The sequence below is a fragment of the Vombatus ursinus genome, unplaced genomic scaffold, assembly GCF_900497805.2.
Source record: "Vombatus ursinus unplaced genomic scaffold, bare-nosed wombat genome assembly UNPS02014774.1, whole genome shotgun sequence".
Taxonomy (NCBI): Eukaryota; Metazoa; Chordata; class Mammalia; order Diprotodontia; family Vombatidae; genus Vombatus; species Vombatus ursinus.
Window position 1 is genome coordinate 22,725,637 of NW_020954552.1, and position 15,886 is coordinate 22,741,522.

At 37.3% G+C, this 15,886-nt stretch overlaps 1 protein-coding gene across 10 annotated transcripts in view; it reads right to left on the reverse strand.

The window, feature by feature from the left end:
* The window catches only part of ANKRD31 (ankyrin repeat domain 31), a 178,920-nt gene that overhangs the window by 157,054 nt on the left and 5,980 nt on the right, over positions 1-15,886 (reverse strand). For 3 of the 10 annotated variants that reach the window (XM_027864209.1, XM_027864205.1, XM_027864207.1), the window contains 3 exons: positions 7,248-7,330; positions 4,473-4,519; positions 2,292-2,386 (listed from right to left, as the gene is read on the reverse strand). In XM_027864209.1, the coding sequence (XP_027720010.1) occupies positions 2,292-2,386; positions 4,473-4,519; positions 7,248-7,330 (225 nt within the window). Of the gene's footprint in view, positions 1-2,291; positions 2,387-3,715; positions 3,941-4,472; positions 4,520-7,247; positions 7,331-15,886 lie in introns of those variants that run through there. The other 7 variants (XM_027864206.1, XM_027864215.1, XM_027864210.1 and 4 more) reach the window with 6 other exon arrangements.

Genomic DNA, 15,886 nt, shown 5'->3' on the forward strand with positions numbered 1-15,886 from the left:
TGTACCATGTAGAAAATAAAGGAAGAAAAACAATATTTTGAATGTTTCACTTTATTCAAAATTTCAAGGATGCATGATATCCTCAGGCACTCTCTGAGGGTTCAGGAGGGTACTCCCTTCACAAATGCAGCATGTGACCCTACTCTAAGCCTTAGTCAATGGTTTTCCTGAATTTCTGTGACTGAAAGCATTCACTACCTGGTTGCCCACCCTCTCTGTAGCTAGACTGGCCCTCAGAGGGCAGACACCCAGTTTGTCACTAGGACCATACCTGAAGCTTTTCCACCTTGGTAAGAAGACTTTCTAGAGCTTATGCCCTATTGCCTTTCAGATCCTTAGGTCACCTGCACATCACAATGAGACTTTAGGGTAGTATTTTAGTGAAGGTAGTTCTTTGCCAAGATTCTTGTAAAAAAAGATGTACATTTTCCATCACTTAAGATGGAGTACATATAAGGATATTATACTTGAGACATAATTCAGAAATGTCAAATATGTCCATTTAAAATGAAATTATCAGTCAGTATTTTAATTTTTTAAATGTTTTTAATTTTAAAAAAACCACTGGTTTGAAGCCAACCAATTTAACTATTTTATTATAAACATATGCCGAACGCAGTCACTAACTGTAAGAGTACATGGAATTCATGGTTCAATCCAGCAGCATGGAATCATGGATAGAGAGCCAGCCTTGGAATTGGGGAGACTAGGTTGGAGGCTCACCTCTGATGTAGACTGGCTGGGTGACCTGGGAATCAGGACAGGTCACTTATACTCCTGGTGCCTCAGAAAAAACTCTCAGACTGTAAGTTGCAAAGCAGGTGCTGATCAGTCTTGGTTTTCTCTTCAGGAGTTTCCTATACTAATGAAATCACTGTTCTGTATCCCAAAACAGGAATGATCTCTGACCTTTGAGTGTGTAGTGAGGTACAGATCTGAAGAGGAATCAGCTTTAGAAACCAACGGTGTGAAAATGTTACTAAAGGTGGCTTGACCCATAGCTCTGGGAAGAAATGCAATTTGTCTAGCTGAAAGGAACAGAAGAGATGCCCTGCTTCAGGAACTCTGGTCCAGTCAAACTGACCTTCCTGTTCCTTACATATGCTCTTTCATCTCCCATCTCCATAACTTTGTAAAGGTTGTCCTCCGATGCTCTCTATTCTTACCTGCATTTCTCAGAAACCTGAGTTTTCAAGAAAGCACAGCTCAAATGCATGAAACCTCAAAACCTACATAAGGCTTTTTTTGATTCTCCCAAACTCATTAAAACTTCTTCTCTGAAATTATCTTGTATTCATTTCACAAGAACCCATATTGCACATGTTATCTTTTCTGAGAAAATATAAGCTCCTTAAGGGTAGGCACTATTTCATTTCTTTCTTCATTTCCCCATTCCTAGAACAATGCTTGCCACAGAGTAGAAGCTTAATATGCCCTGGGGCAACTATAAAATTTTGTGGTTCTCTCTAGCCACATAAGCTCAGGGTAGCAGAGCACCACAAAGTGACACCTCCTACATGCATAACATATTTAGGGAACTAGAACACAACATGCTTTAGCTTTAAAAGTGCAGTGGGGGTGTTGACAATAGTGTCCCAATAGCAGCAGACATTAACAGGTCACTTGGAGAGGGCCATTGGAGCTATGAAAGATTCGAGGCATGGAGGAGGGAACTCTGTTCCTCTTCTGACATTGAGGAGGGGAAGAACCAGAATGAGGCAGAGAAATAAGCTTATTAAACCATAACCTTCTTGAGAAAAGGATCATGGCTTATTCTTTATTATTATTATTATTTTGTATCTTATCTCCTCTCCCCCACTCCCATGGTGCCTTAGACTCAATGAGTACTCAATAATTATTTTTGCCTGAATGCATGAAAAATATTATGGCTAAAGCTTGCTAGCTATCTCAGAATTATTCTGATATGACTGTCAAGGACAGAAGCTGAGGGGAAAGCAGGGACAGTTCAAGTTTTATATAATGTATACCATATACTCTCTTATATCCCACACCCCTCAATACACAGTGTAGATTACAAGTTCCTTGAGGACAGGAACTTTTTTTTGTTTTTTGGGGGCTTTTTGGAGGTGGAAGAAGGTAGGGAGGTATCTGTGTCTTCTAGACTTAGTTCAATGCCTGGCACATGCTAGGCACCTTCTAAATGTTTGTTGATTGATTCCTCAAGACATACTTTCGTGCAGGATGGCAAAAACAAACGTATTCTAAATAAATCCACTTGACGCTTCTATATTTAGACAAAGTCAAACTTAAAGTTCCTGTAAACAACACACCTGCAGGGTAATTGTGGTCATTCTGCCATTCAGAGTCCAGCACCTGATCATCTTGGAAGCCTTCTTCAATGAAGAGTGGGCACTTCATTTCATCCCTAAAAGACAGTGAACAGTAACAATGGTTATTCCAATACAATAGCAAGAGGATTTTCCATTTAAAGAATTATTGAGCCCTACTATTCACTCTATTACTTCACCAATTTATTTCCATTTCCATTTTAAGTGACTGTCAAAGAGGAGGAGAATATCAAACAAATATTTAGGGATGGTGTAAACAAACAAAATCAAATCATTCAGGCCCTAAGGTTTTTTGGTTGTTTTTCTTTCTTTTTTCTTAAAGGGACATTCCTCACCACCTACCTACCCCTCTATTCTGAATGACCAGTTTGGCTATCTATGGGCTACCAGAAGCTGGGTGTATTGAAAAGTCACTGATGATACAAAAGTTCACCTTAACAATAGGGAATAATAGGATACAAAACAGAAACCAAAATAAACAGAAAAGAAAGAAAAATAAATGATAAAGTTAATCTACAAGTTAGATCATCTATCCCTGGAAAATTGAGAGTTAAGAGAAAAAGTAACCAGTATATTGCTCTGGTTGTCAACCTAATGTATAACGTGAAGGCAATAGAGTAGCCTTTTGTTCTTACTGTTTAAATAAATAGCTGACACTTCTATAATGCTCTATGGATTGCAAGGTACCTTATATTTGTTATCTCATTCGATCCTTACAACAAGCCTGTGAGGTGGTTACTCTTATCACCGTCATTTTGCAGATGAGGAAACTGAGACTGAGTTAAAGTGACTTACCCAGGGTCACACTGCAAGGATTTGAGACAGGATTTTAACTTAGGTCTTATTGACTTCAGATGTAGCACTCACTCTCCAGCTGCCCTGGCATTATGCACCAGGCACCCTTCAAACTCTGCTACATTTGAAGTCCTAAGGAACTGAGTTTGAATCCTATCTCTGTTACTTACCATGTGACCTTGAACAAGTCACTACAAATCTCTAAACTTCAATTTTCTTATCTACAAAATGAAGGAATTAGCAAACTAAATGATAGCTAAGATTCCTTCCAGTTCTATATCTATTAAACTATAATCTTAATAGTATTATTAAGCAAATGTAACAAAATGTACATTCTTCTTTATGTACAGAAACGACGCTTTAAAATAGTTCTGATATAGAATGTTTGTCTACTCACTGACAATAATAGTAAGTAGTATTAAGTTGTGATAGATAAATAGAAAATAATATTGATTTTTATTAATATTCATATTAATATGGCTTCATGTGGAAAGATAGATTGGCAGAAAAATACACTGCAATGTCTTCTTTTGACAAGACTGAAAATCACAACAAAAAAAATTGTGATCAACTGGCATAATAAAAGAAATTCTCATAGTCTTTCACCTTACCTTCTTAATATCCAAGATTCTTGTGAAATTTACATTCATTAAATTCTATTAATTCCTTCTTCATTCTATACTCCAAGCTCCATTGGTTTTTATAACACAAAGGAGAGGTACACTCATATGGCTGACAGAACGGCAAATTTGTGGAATTTGGGGAAGAGGAAATGCAACCTGGAAGTACGAAACCAATCATGGCCTTTGACCCAATTATTCCATTGGTAATGTACCCTAAAAGCATCATCAAACAATTTTAAAGTTATTTTCTCAGATATTTATTGGATTATTATTTCTCATTATGAAAAAAATGGAAAATTTAAGTGTTCAACAGATGGAGAATGGCCAAACAAACTTGTGACATATGAATATAATGAAATACTATAATGACTATAAGGAATATAAAGAAGAGGCCATCTAGTCCACCTCAAACCCTGTCCTCCCATTTTACTGAGGAGAAAACTGAGTTCTACGAACATTGTGACTTGCCCAAAATTGCACATGTAATAAAGGTCAGAGGCAGAATCTGAAACCAAATGCTCTAACTCAAGACTGTGAATTCACTGTTTTCTTTTTTTCTAATTTATATCCCCAAGACTTAATATAGTACTTGGTATACAAGTATATAAAAATGCTTTTCATTCATTCATTCATAGGAGTATCCAACATAAATGAGATTGCAAATCAATTGAAATAATAAATTTTTGTACACTTATATGTATGATATTACCCAGAATATAATTGGACAGGGACTTTTTCTACTCACTGTGTTAGAGCTTGAGACAATTCAGTTTCACTTTCCCCTTCACAGAGCTGAAAGAAATGGTACTTTTATCTTCTTAATGAATATACATCAAATTAAAAAAAACTTAAGATTTTATTTTTAAGCCTTTCTTTTCTTTGTTTTCTCTTACTTGGCATCTCTGTACTGAGGAGTTCTTGGGGGATAGGAAGGAAAAGGGGCAAGTGAGTAAAGGATGTCATTTGATTTTAACTCAGCCATTTTGGTTCTGAGTATCCACCATACTCATGTTTGCCATCAAATTCCAAGCTCTCCCAGTTATCTCCTCTTGTGGCTAAAAGATCTAGACAACTGAACTGTATTAAGCTAAAACTTCATATTATTATAAACATGGTAATGAAATCTTTTAATGCTGACAACATTTAATTACATAGCATGTGTCAGAACTGTATGTGTTGGTGGGGTTAAATGTGCCCAGTTTTCAGCAGCATACTATGAAATATATTATTCTGTCCATTTCTAAATGAGGGATATATCATAAAACAATTTCTTAATGGATCATAAAACACCTCTTCAACTATCCCTTTTAGCAATATTACATTGTTCCTCCATTCCTAAGAAAAGTCCTTATTCTAAACGCCAAAAAAGATTAACAGAAAAACACTTTTGTCTCAGAATGTCCTGTCTTTGGGTTACCTGGATAAGGCTATGCATCACAAAAATAAAGCCACTAAGACTATAAACATCTAAGTACTTCCTGAGCAATATTAAATAGAATCATGAAAACAAGCAATAAAATCACATCAGCTCTATATCTGTGCAAACTTGTCTCTGTTTCAACATATATGGGAATGATACTCCTTTCCATGCCTCTAGGTTCATATCATCACTTCTACAAGACTTGTGGCTTGAATTTTTCTGAGTGGTCCCCAAAGACCAAACCAGATGTCTCCCACCTGTCTGAAGATTCTGCTCTCATTTTAAGTTACTGCCTCTTCTGCTGTCTCTTTTAGTGGTATTACATTGCTCCTCAGCTCTGGAGAAGTCATTATTCTCTGAATTCCCTGTCAGCTGGACTTTTACAGCCAAAAAGGATTGTCTGGAAAAGACTTCTGACAAGGCACATTTATAAAATGTTACCAGAAACCTCAGAGGTCATATAAGACATGCATTTACAATTCTATAATATTTTAGCCATCTTGCAGGAGTTGCCCATTTGCTAGAAATCAGTTACTTACTTTGTTGAGCCTTAATTACTCACATTATCTGCAGAGAGATATAAAGTTTGAAAGTATAAAGTAAAAGTAAAAAGTATAAAAGATATTGTAGATAACAAGCTAGTGTCAAAGAAGATAACTTCTGTCAATAGTCTCCCTTTTCTCTTTTTCCATAGACAGAAATATCCTCCTTCATGGCTGAAATGTCTACATTTGTTCTTAACATTAAGGAAGAATTTACTTAGAAACCTATTTGCTAATTTTAGGATGACAGGGACAAATGTGATTTTAGCTTTTTAGTAAGAAAAACCCTTCTAATTTGCCACTCTTCTTTTTATTAGAAAATACTATTTCAAATCTAAATGTCTAAAATTACATTTTCCACACAGTACATGTTTTTAAACAATGATATTCATTGCACAGTGTGGGTATAATATTCACGTAAGATTTTTCAATGTAAATGATATATAACCAAATGTAAAAGAATTCTAGTTAGTAAATAAATATGTAAACATGTACACTTTCCTGCTCCCTTGCCTAGAGAACTATTTTATGCACCCAAATCAAAACTCACCTGCCCAAATACCCACTTCTCAGGAAGATGACTTAGTGTGCTGATCTTTGGACAAAATCGTGCTTAAGTGTTACTGATTTGAAGTCTTATTTAAAGACTAGGGATAGTTACATTTTCAGAGGATTACTAAAGACAGTACAATGCCTGGCACGTAGTAGGCACTTAATAAATGCTTATTTCTTTCCTTCCTCTCTAGTCACACCCCTTAAAACATACCTAGTATATGTTTCGTATACAGATTAGGCCAACTTTGACCTTGAGAGGGTATAAGAATAAAAATCATGATAACCTAACATCACTTCCATCATCTTTATTCCTCCTCTTCTCCCAACAAAGATAAAAAGAGAAAAATAAAGAGTATTTCACAATCTTATTCTACAACAAGTTTTTTCAAAGTGATAGCAGAAAACAATGAGTTTTCATGAAGTAATCATAGAGAATGGAATGAAAAGGAATAGAGGGACAAGAAGCGGCATAACTAGGGTAGGATGACCAAGGCTTGGCCCTAGGACTTTGAAATTTAGAGAGCAACGATAGCACTTTCAGCGTAGCTTTGAAAAAACTGAGCATAATACTCAGTTAACAAAAATAATTTGCTAAAACGAGAAGCTTTAGGAGTTTCCTCCCCCATGTAGCCATATTATAGATGAACTCTTCCTCAATCTGACCCCACTTCCAGGTAGTAGCTTTCCTAAAAGTATCTTCCAATGTTTTGGGGCACGCTTCCTTTTAAAAGTGGTCACATCCCAAATGATCTCCTCCTCAACCTCCTCCCTGCCCCTGGCAAATGTTTCTTGTCCTGGCTACAAAAATCGGTATTTATGGCTCTGGAAGCAAGACAATTGAATAAGAAGGAAGAAAGGGGGACTAGAACAGGAAAGAATGCAGGCATTTTCACTCTCTGTTTTCCATCTTAAGAGAAAATACCAATTGGAGCTTCAAAACGTGAATCAGTGACATTTCAGCAACAGTCTTACATATCTATAGTAATAAAATCTCTCTACATACTGGATTTATCATGCGCTTATTCATCTGCTCTTGTAGATATTCTCTGAGTTTGTACACAAGATGAATCTCTGGAGAGGATGCTTCTAGAATGACACAAATACAAAATCATTTACAGCAGTGTGGTTGCTTCCTTCTTACAGTGACCCAAGGAGTTCATCACAACTCCCAACTACTTTAAAAACTCATTCTGTGATCCATGGCTTGTTAACTGTCACTTTTCTATGACCAAATTTTAATCATTGACTAGGAAGACATGTATAAACTAAAGTGAAGCCTTAGCACTTTATCTTTCTGTTGTAGTAAAGGTGTATGAGCTGTGCCCTTCAATATTTGAAGATTTATCCCTCAGAGGAAACAGTGTGTTTGGGCTCTATTTGGGGGGGCTTAGTTCAAACTCCAAACATATGTTAGCATAGATATTTATTTAAACACTTCTATACTCTAAAGATCCAAGATTTCATCTTTCTGGGTACCCCTCCATGAATGCAGGTTATAATCCCTACATGCCTTAGCACAATGGTTCTCAAAGTGTGAATTGGGGCTACCTAGGAGTCCCCAAGAACTTTTTAGTGGGTCCATGAGGTGAAAGCTCTTTTTATAATAATACTAAGATGTTTTCATTTCTAATGTGGTAAATATGGGTAGATATAATCTCCATAAAGAAAGCGCTTGATGGGGGAGGGGCACAATGATTTTTAAGAATGTAAAGGGGTGGGGCAGCTAGGTGGCGCAGTGGATAGAGCACCAGCCCTTAAGTCGGGAGGACCTGAATTCAAATCCGACCTCAGACCAAACACTTGACACTTACTAGCTGTGTGACCCTAGGCAAGTTACTTAACCCCAATTGCCTAAAAAAAAAAAAAGAATGTAAAGGGGTCCTGAGACTAAAAAATTTGAGATCCACTACATTAGCAGTTAGGGCAGCTCGGTGGCACAGTGAATAGAGTGCCAGGCCTGGAGGCAGGAAAACTTAAGTTCAAATCTGGCAATTTATTAACTCTGTGACCCTGGGCAAGTCACTTAACCCTGTTTGCCTCAGTTTCCTCATCTGTAAAATGAGCTGGAAAAGGAAATGGCAAACCACTCCAATATCTTTACCAAGAAAATTCCAAAAAGGGTCACAAAGGGTTAGCCCCAACTGAAAAATGACTGAACTGACCTTAGCAACTGGTCTTTCTGAGTTGTTATGACTGAAAAAAAAAAACACTGGTCAAAACTTCTCATAATATAGAAGGGAAAAAAATCAAATCTCTAGTCTTCCAGAATGATAATGGCAATATTTACAGGTTAAATCACTAAGCTCAAATGTCACCCTCTGCAGAAGGCCTTTCCTATGGCCCCTAGCCGCTAGTCCCTTCTCTGAGGCTATCTTCCATCTACTCAGTTGTTTTTATAATTTTTATTATTGGACTGCCTCCTCTATTACAGTGTAAAGCTCTGTAAGGGTAAGGAACTTTGTCACTTTTGTCTTTGTATCTCCCAGTACTTAGGACAGTACCTGGTACAAGTGCCCAATGAATGCTGGTGATTGATTGATTACTAAGAATCCCTACTGAGGAAGAAAACTTCAGAGGACAGTATCTTCAAATTACAAATCTCCCCAGGGTGTTTGTTACTTGGAACAGATATTAGGAGATCAACATGACAGTAGTACCCAGCCAATATATACCAGGTGTTCTTTGTTCCCTTGGGGGGAAAAAAGGCAGAAGAAGATCTATGCAGGAGTGTGCTCAAACTAGCACCAAAGGCTCTGAGGGCCACTGTTAAATTTTCAATGTGAGCATTTACACCTCAGAAATTTCAAAAACTAATCAGGACTTGATTTTTTTGCTTTGTGAACTGTCTAAAGAAAGTAAGGGAAAAATGTTAATGATATATTTTAAACTTAGAAATGTGTCATAAAAAATTTTTAAACATTTACCACTTCACCACATCATCCACTCTGCCCCACCCCATATGCCATCCAAAGGTCAGTCTAAAGGTTGAAAATGTTAAAATATCTGTTATAAAAGTTATACACATAAAACTGCTGTTTGGTATTCTATCATCTTGGCACATGCATTCAAAAGAGTATACACTGAGACATTTCAGCATAAGCTGTAAATTCAGCTAAGTACAGAGTTGGCATTGGGTCAAAAGTCAGCAATCTGCTTAGCTCTTAAATGACCCTAGTTGAGCACTCTGACATCAAGTGCCACTCAAAGGCATAGACAAGGAGGAAGGGTAAAACTGTGAGGACAAAGAAAAAATAAGGGAAAAAAGAAAAAATCATGTGATAAAACTATAGTGTCATGAAAAACTAACACTGGACAAATCACTTTATCTGTGTCTGCTTCAGATTCCTCATCTGTAAAAATGGGAATAATAATAGCACCTATCTCTCAGGATTGTTATGAGGATCATATTAGATAATACTTATAAAGTGCCTTATAAACATTAAAGCACTATATAAATGCTAGCTATCGTTACTATTATTACTCTTCTGTCTTTTCAGCAGGTACAAACCATGTCTCCCGCTTTACCTTCTACCTCTAGCTCAGGAAATGATTATCAAATCAATACCGCCATTCCTGGAAGAAATGTTTCAATCACTTGCTAAATGACTCCGCTTACCACCCATGCATTGGACTTCCGTGACCAAAACACTCTTCCCTTGTCACCATGCCTCTATACTGGTTGTCCTCCCTTATTAGAATATAAGCTCCTTGAGGACAGGTACTGTCTTGCTTTTTTTTTTTTTTTTATTTGCATCCCCATCATTAAACACAACGCTTAGCACATAGCACTTAACAAATGCTTTTTCATACATTCATTTTCCCTGTGGTCAGTACTTAGAAAATTATATTCACACAAAAGATGTTACGGTGTTGAGAAAGGAGCTCTAGACCTGAAGTCAGGAAGACTTGGCTTTGGGTCCTGATTATGACTCTTTAGTATCTATGTGATCCTAGGCAAATCACTTAACCTCCCTGAGTCCTAATTTTATCATTTGAAAAATGGGGATAATATTATTTGTATTACTTGCTTCACAAGGTTATTGTGAGAAGAGTTCTATAAAACCTTAAAGTAGCATATAAATGTGTATCATTATTTCTCTAGGTATTCGTAACATGAAACTGGCTTTAAAAATAAATGTTTAGATATCACACCCATCCCATAGTTCTCTGCCATCCCCAATTCTATGCAAACTGACCCTGTTCTACTTGGGTATAGCCAGAGGAAAAAAATTAATTTTCTTTTTACTGTTCAGTCTGTTTCTTTTCTTTACTTTACAGAACTGGCATTTCTCACCAATGCCAACCTCTTTACATGTACCCTCAATCCAATCAGCTCCAAATTTCTCCAGCATATTGCCCCGACAAGTATTCTCTTTCTTTCCCCATCTTCAATATCACACTGTTTTGTAGATCCTTCCTTCCTTTGTGTCTACAAATATGACCCAGTTTTATCCATCTTTAAAAAAAAAACACCACCTCTCTTCATCCTACCATTTCCTCTATCATCTGTCCCTACTTTCTCAGGCAAACTCCTTTAGAAACAAATGAACAGGTCTACTTACACTCATTACATCCACTTCTTCTCTTCTTCCAAATTCTGTGTAGTCTGGCCTCCAACCTCATCACTCAACTGAAACTGCTCTTTCCAAAATTATTCATGATCTCCTAACAACTCAACTGGATAGCTATTTCTAAATCCCCATCCTTTTTGACTTCTCTGCAGTGTTAGATATTGTTGGTCACAGTCTCTTCCCGGAAACTCTCTTCTTTCAGGGTTTTAGAAACATTACTCTCTCCTGATTCTTGTCCTACCTTTTTGTCTACTCCTCAGTTTGCTGGCTTATCATCCGGATGCTCCCTAACTGTGGATATACCCTGAGACTGTCATAGGCCATCTTTTCTTTTCTCTATACACTATCTCATTTGATCTCATTGGCTTATGTTTTCCTCATTTGTAAATAGCATCTTCTTTACAGATTTGTTGTGAGAATCAAATGAGTAAACCTATGTAAAGCACTTTGCAAACCTTCTATCACTATAAACATGCTAGCTATGATTATTATTAATCATCATATTTAGCCCTAGTTTCTCTCAAATCCTGTAACATGAGCTGCCTAGTAGATGTAAGAGGCTGAATGTCCCACAGACATCTCAAACTCAGTACGTTCAAAATATAACTCATCTTTCCTTTCAAAATTGTCCTTTCAAACTTCCATATTTCTCATGCGGCGTACATACCACTGGATTCTCAGGCACTCAGTGTCCTCAACTATTTACTTGTCCCACGTATCTAATCAAATTTGCCAAATCTTGTCACTTCAAACTCCACAGTAATATGTCTAACATCCATCCCCTCTCCCTACTCATATAGCTTCCCCCACCCCCTTCTCCTGGCTCAATGCAGCTCTTATCACCTGGACTATTTCAAAAGCTTCCTAACTGCTCTCCTTGCCCAAAGCTTCTCACCATTCCAATCCATTCTCCAAATGGCTGTTAAAGTGATTTTCTTAAAGTCTGACCATGTCATTCTCCTACTTAATAAACCACAATAGCTCTTTACAGGATAGCTATGTGGCAAGGTAGATAGAGCCTTGGGCTTGGAATCAAGAAGACTCATCTTCACGAGTTCAAATCCTGCCTCAGACACTTACTAGCTGTGTAATGCTGGGCAAGTTACTTCACTCTGTTTGCCTCAGTTCCTCACCTGTAAAATGAGCTGGAGAAAGAAATGGCAAACCACTCAAAATCTGTTACCCCCTATCAAGAAAACATGGAGTCAGAGAAGACTAAAACAACAACAGTTCTCTATTGCCTCAAGGATCAAATACAAACTTTGACATTTAAAGCCCTTAACAACTCATCCTAAACATACCTCTCAATCTTTACTTATATCTCAATCATTACTTTCCCTTTCAGTACTCTAACATCCAGAAAATTGGCCTTCTTACTGGTTTTCACACAAGTTATTTAAATCTCCCAACTCAAAATCTTTGCACAGGTTGACTACCTGCCCCCAATGCCTGGGATGCACTCCCCCTCCTCCCTCCCACCTCTCAGAATTGCTAGCTTCCTTCAAGGCTCTGCTAAAGTGCTGTATTCTACATGAAGTCTTCCTGACAACTCCCATGCCTCCACTCAACAAAAAATCACACACATATATATAAATCACATTTATATCATTTTTCATACACACATATATCTTTTTACATACCCCTATATATGTATATGTTGTCTTCCCATTTCATTTGTAAGTCCCTTGAGCACAGGAATTGTTTCACATTTGTCTTTGTTGCTCTAGTTCCTAACACAGTCCTAAGGATGTTGTAGAAATTTAAAAAATGCTTGCTAATTGCTTGATTAAATATTATTCTGATAGGCATTCATAGTATAGTTGAAGAGATGAATAAACAAACTAGAATGACAGTTAAGAGGTTAGAAACAATTATATGACTTTTTCCATGATTCCTTAGGAATCACGCTTTTGAATGTCAAACTTTAGAATTATATTAGTTAGGAGGTAAGGGATATAAAAATGGGCCATCTGTCCCAGACATTCAAAAGGCATTTAAAAAGTTAAGATGACTATATGAGTAAAATAAAGATAAACTTAATCTCAATTATTATGCTTCCAGTATAGCATCATTAAGATAGCTATCAAAATAAGCCTTTTTTATGTGAAAGAGTATGGGGAAATTATGTGCTACTTAGTGGCAAAAAAAACCCCCAAAACTAAAACTAAACTAAAGGCTAGTAGTTAACATTTATCTAAAGTTACTTATCTATTTGTGATATTTATCTATTTATGAGGCAGCCAGGTAGCCCAGTGGATAAAAGGCTGGGGCCTGGAATCAGGAAGATCTGAGTTCAAATTCAGCCTCAGACACTTACTAGCTATATGAGCCTGCTTTAATTTCCTCAAACGTAAAAAAATGGGCATAATAAGAGCATCTACCTCTTAGGTTGTTATGAAGATCAAATGAGATATTTGTAAAATGCTTAGCACAATGCCTGGTGCATAGTAGGTGCTATACAAATGCTTATTTTCTCCTTCCCATCTAACAGGTTTAGTATAGTCTTTCACTAACATATGATACTTTTATAACTATACATTTAATATGGTTGGAATTCTTACATGAAGGGCCTCCTCCTGGCATAAAGGGCTTAGGTACAGTTGGAGCTCCACTTCTCACTTATTTGGCTCATTGTCACCACCCCGATGGAAACTCAGAACTTCAGTATCAGGCACTTTCCCAAGAGTAGTCATCAGTTCCCTTTAAAAGCATGCAGAATCACAAATCTTTAAACACAGAATATTTTTTATTTATAAAATAAAGGACATGGAAAGGCCTCGGTCCTGAGTCCACAGATAATCAAGAGACCACCCCCACCAAGTGGGCCATCATCAACCTGCAAGTAAGCTAGACAATCCTTATGTAAAACACAAATATCCCAAGGGAAGTGCAGGAGGGTAAGACCAAAATGTGTTACCCCCTATCAGTACTCTACATCTCATTACTCTTTCACCATCAACTCTCCTGTGTCCAAAATGTGTTACCCCCTATCAGTACTGTACATCTCATTACTCTTTCACCATCAACTCTCCTGTCTCCTCTGTTGCTGCAATCCTCCCTTCCCAGCAGGGGTCATTGTTGTGGAGTCTTTTAAACCACTAGCATTGCAAGTACCCCTCCAGGTTATTCCCCCAACTTGCATATGCCCTCAATGGTTGGGTCTCAAGAGGGCAGGTGCTCCCTCAGGTTGTTGGGATAAGCCATAGCTCATATGCCCCTACCAGTGTGCTTCCAATGAACAATCATGGCAGCAGACACAATTAGCTTTTAGCAAAGGCATTTACTAAGATAGCATGACAAGAATATAAAAACATTCTCCCAATAAACCTGAGAAACACTCTCCCACAAAAATACATGAGAAAAGTAGGATCGAACTCAAAGTACAACGATAATAAAATAATTGTGTATATTACATGCATGGAAAAGGCAACTATCAGTTTCTGGTACTTTTAGGGCTTGATATCTTTTCCTTTCTCTTCATAGAAGCCTCAGGCTGGGTTCCTGACTGGCTCTTTCCACAACCCAAATCTTGATTGCCAAGAGTCATGCTCTTTGAAACTACTTCTTCCCTTGGACAACTGTTTGAATTCACATCTGTCCAGAATCTGTATTTCTATGCCACATACCCCTCCTGCCTCAGGTTTACAGGGAAAATGTTTTTCTAAATACTGTACTGTTCTTGCCATGCCATTTTAGTAAGTGCCTTTGCTAAGAGCTAACATGTCTTCTGGCATGTATGCTGTGTCACCTCAGTGGTATTTCACCTACATATCATTGGATGCAGTATCTCCTTTCGACCTGCAATCTTTCTCATCCTTTAATTGCTAGAAGGAGTATCTCTTGCTCTGCTGCTTGATGCCATGATGTCTTGGGGAAAAAAAGAGGACAAGAAAGAAAGTGTCTCTTCCCCAACTATAGAAATTTCATTCCACGACTGCTCTAAGCCTGGAATATCTGAGTTCCTCAGGTCTTAACAATTTAAAACCCACAAAGATGCAGCTGATTTGTTTTCTCAGCCAATCAAAATGTTCTTTTCTAAATTCAGAATTGGTCATGCCTCATAATATTAACATATTAAAACCTCATGGTGTAGGACTATTTTCTGTGATTATATCCACTGACGTAGGGGTAGGGCAGGAGATTACATTCCTCTTCCCTTACATCATGAAGCATTTTATATAGTGTTTATTTGGTAGTTTCTATAACCCATCTTATAATATATGTTGGGGTACATTTGCTTCTTAAAATTTTGTAACTGTCATTTTTCTCTGAGCGATGCAAACGAATTAATATTGCTTACTACAAAATATATATAAGCCTATAATAATTTATTCATAATTATATTCATATATGGGGGCTTTTACTCCACATTATGATTTTTGTATATTGGAAGTTTGTTTACTCCTCCCCTGTAGAACCTAAGTTAGCATTCATTTGTTGAATCTCAAGAGGGAAAGAAAATCAAAAAGTTATAAACAAACTTCATTAGAGGGTCTTTAAGACTAACTTGAGAGAATAACCTAAGGCTATTCTCCTAATTGTGGTAAGGCAGTTTAGAGGTAGAACTCCCTGAGAACACTCATGCCCATATCAATTACCTATTAAAGCAACATAATTGTTTCTTCCTTTTATTTTCATTCCTTAAAACAGCTAAGGAGGTTCTCCCCATCTCCCCAATTATACCTTCATAGATAAATCTGAACCCAAACAGTCCCACAGCACCTGGAACAATAGATAAAGGTCACATCTCCTTCCTTAGTCCACCTCAAACAGACTGGGAAGGGGGACATCCTAATACTATGACTCTCATCCCCTTCAACCAATTACAATATTCAAAATGTCTATCTCTGTCTTAGAACCCCCAGAATTCCTAACATAGGGATATAGTACCACCACCACCCTCATGGGACTTTTCCTGTGCAAAAGGAGAAAACTAAGAAGTCATATTGGGAGCTACTACACAACTACCCCAATCTGGACCCAGATTTAGAGAGCTATACTACCTCTCATCCATCTCCAGTCCTTCTGACCCATTCAACTGTATAGAATATCCTTGAAAAAATTTCACGGG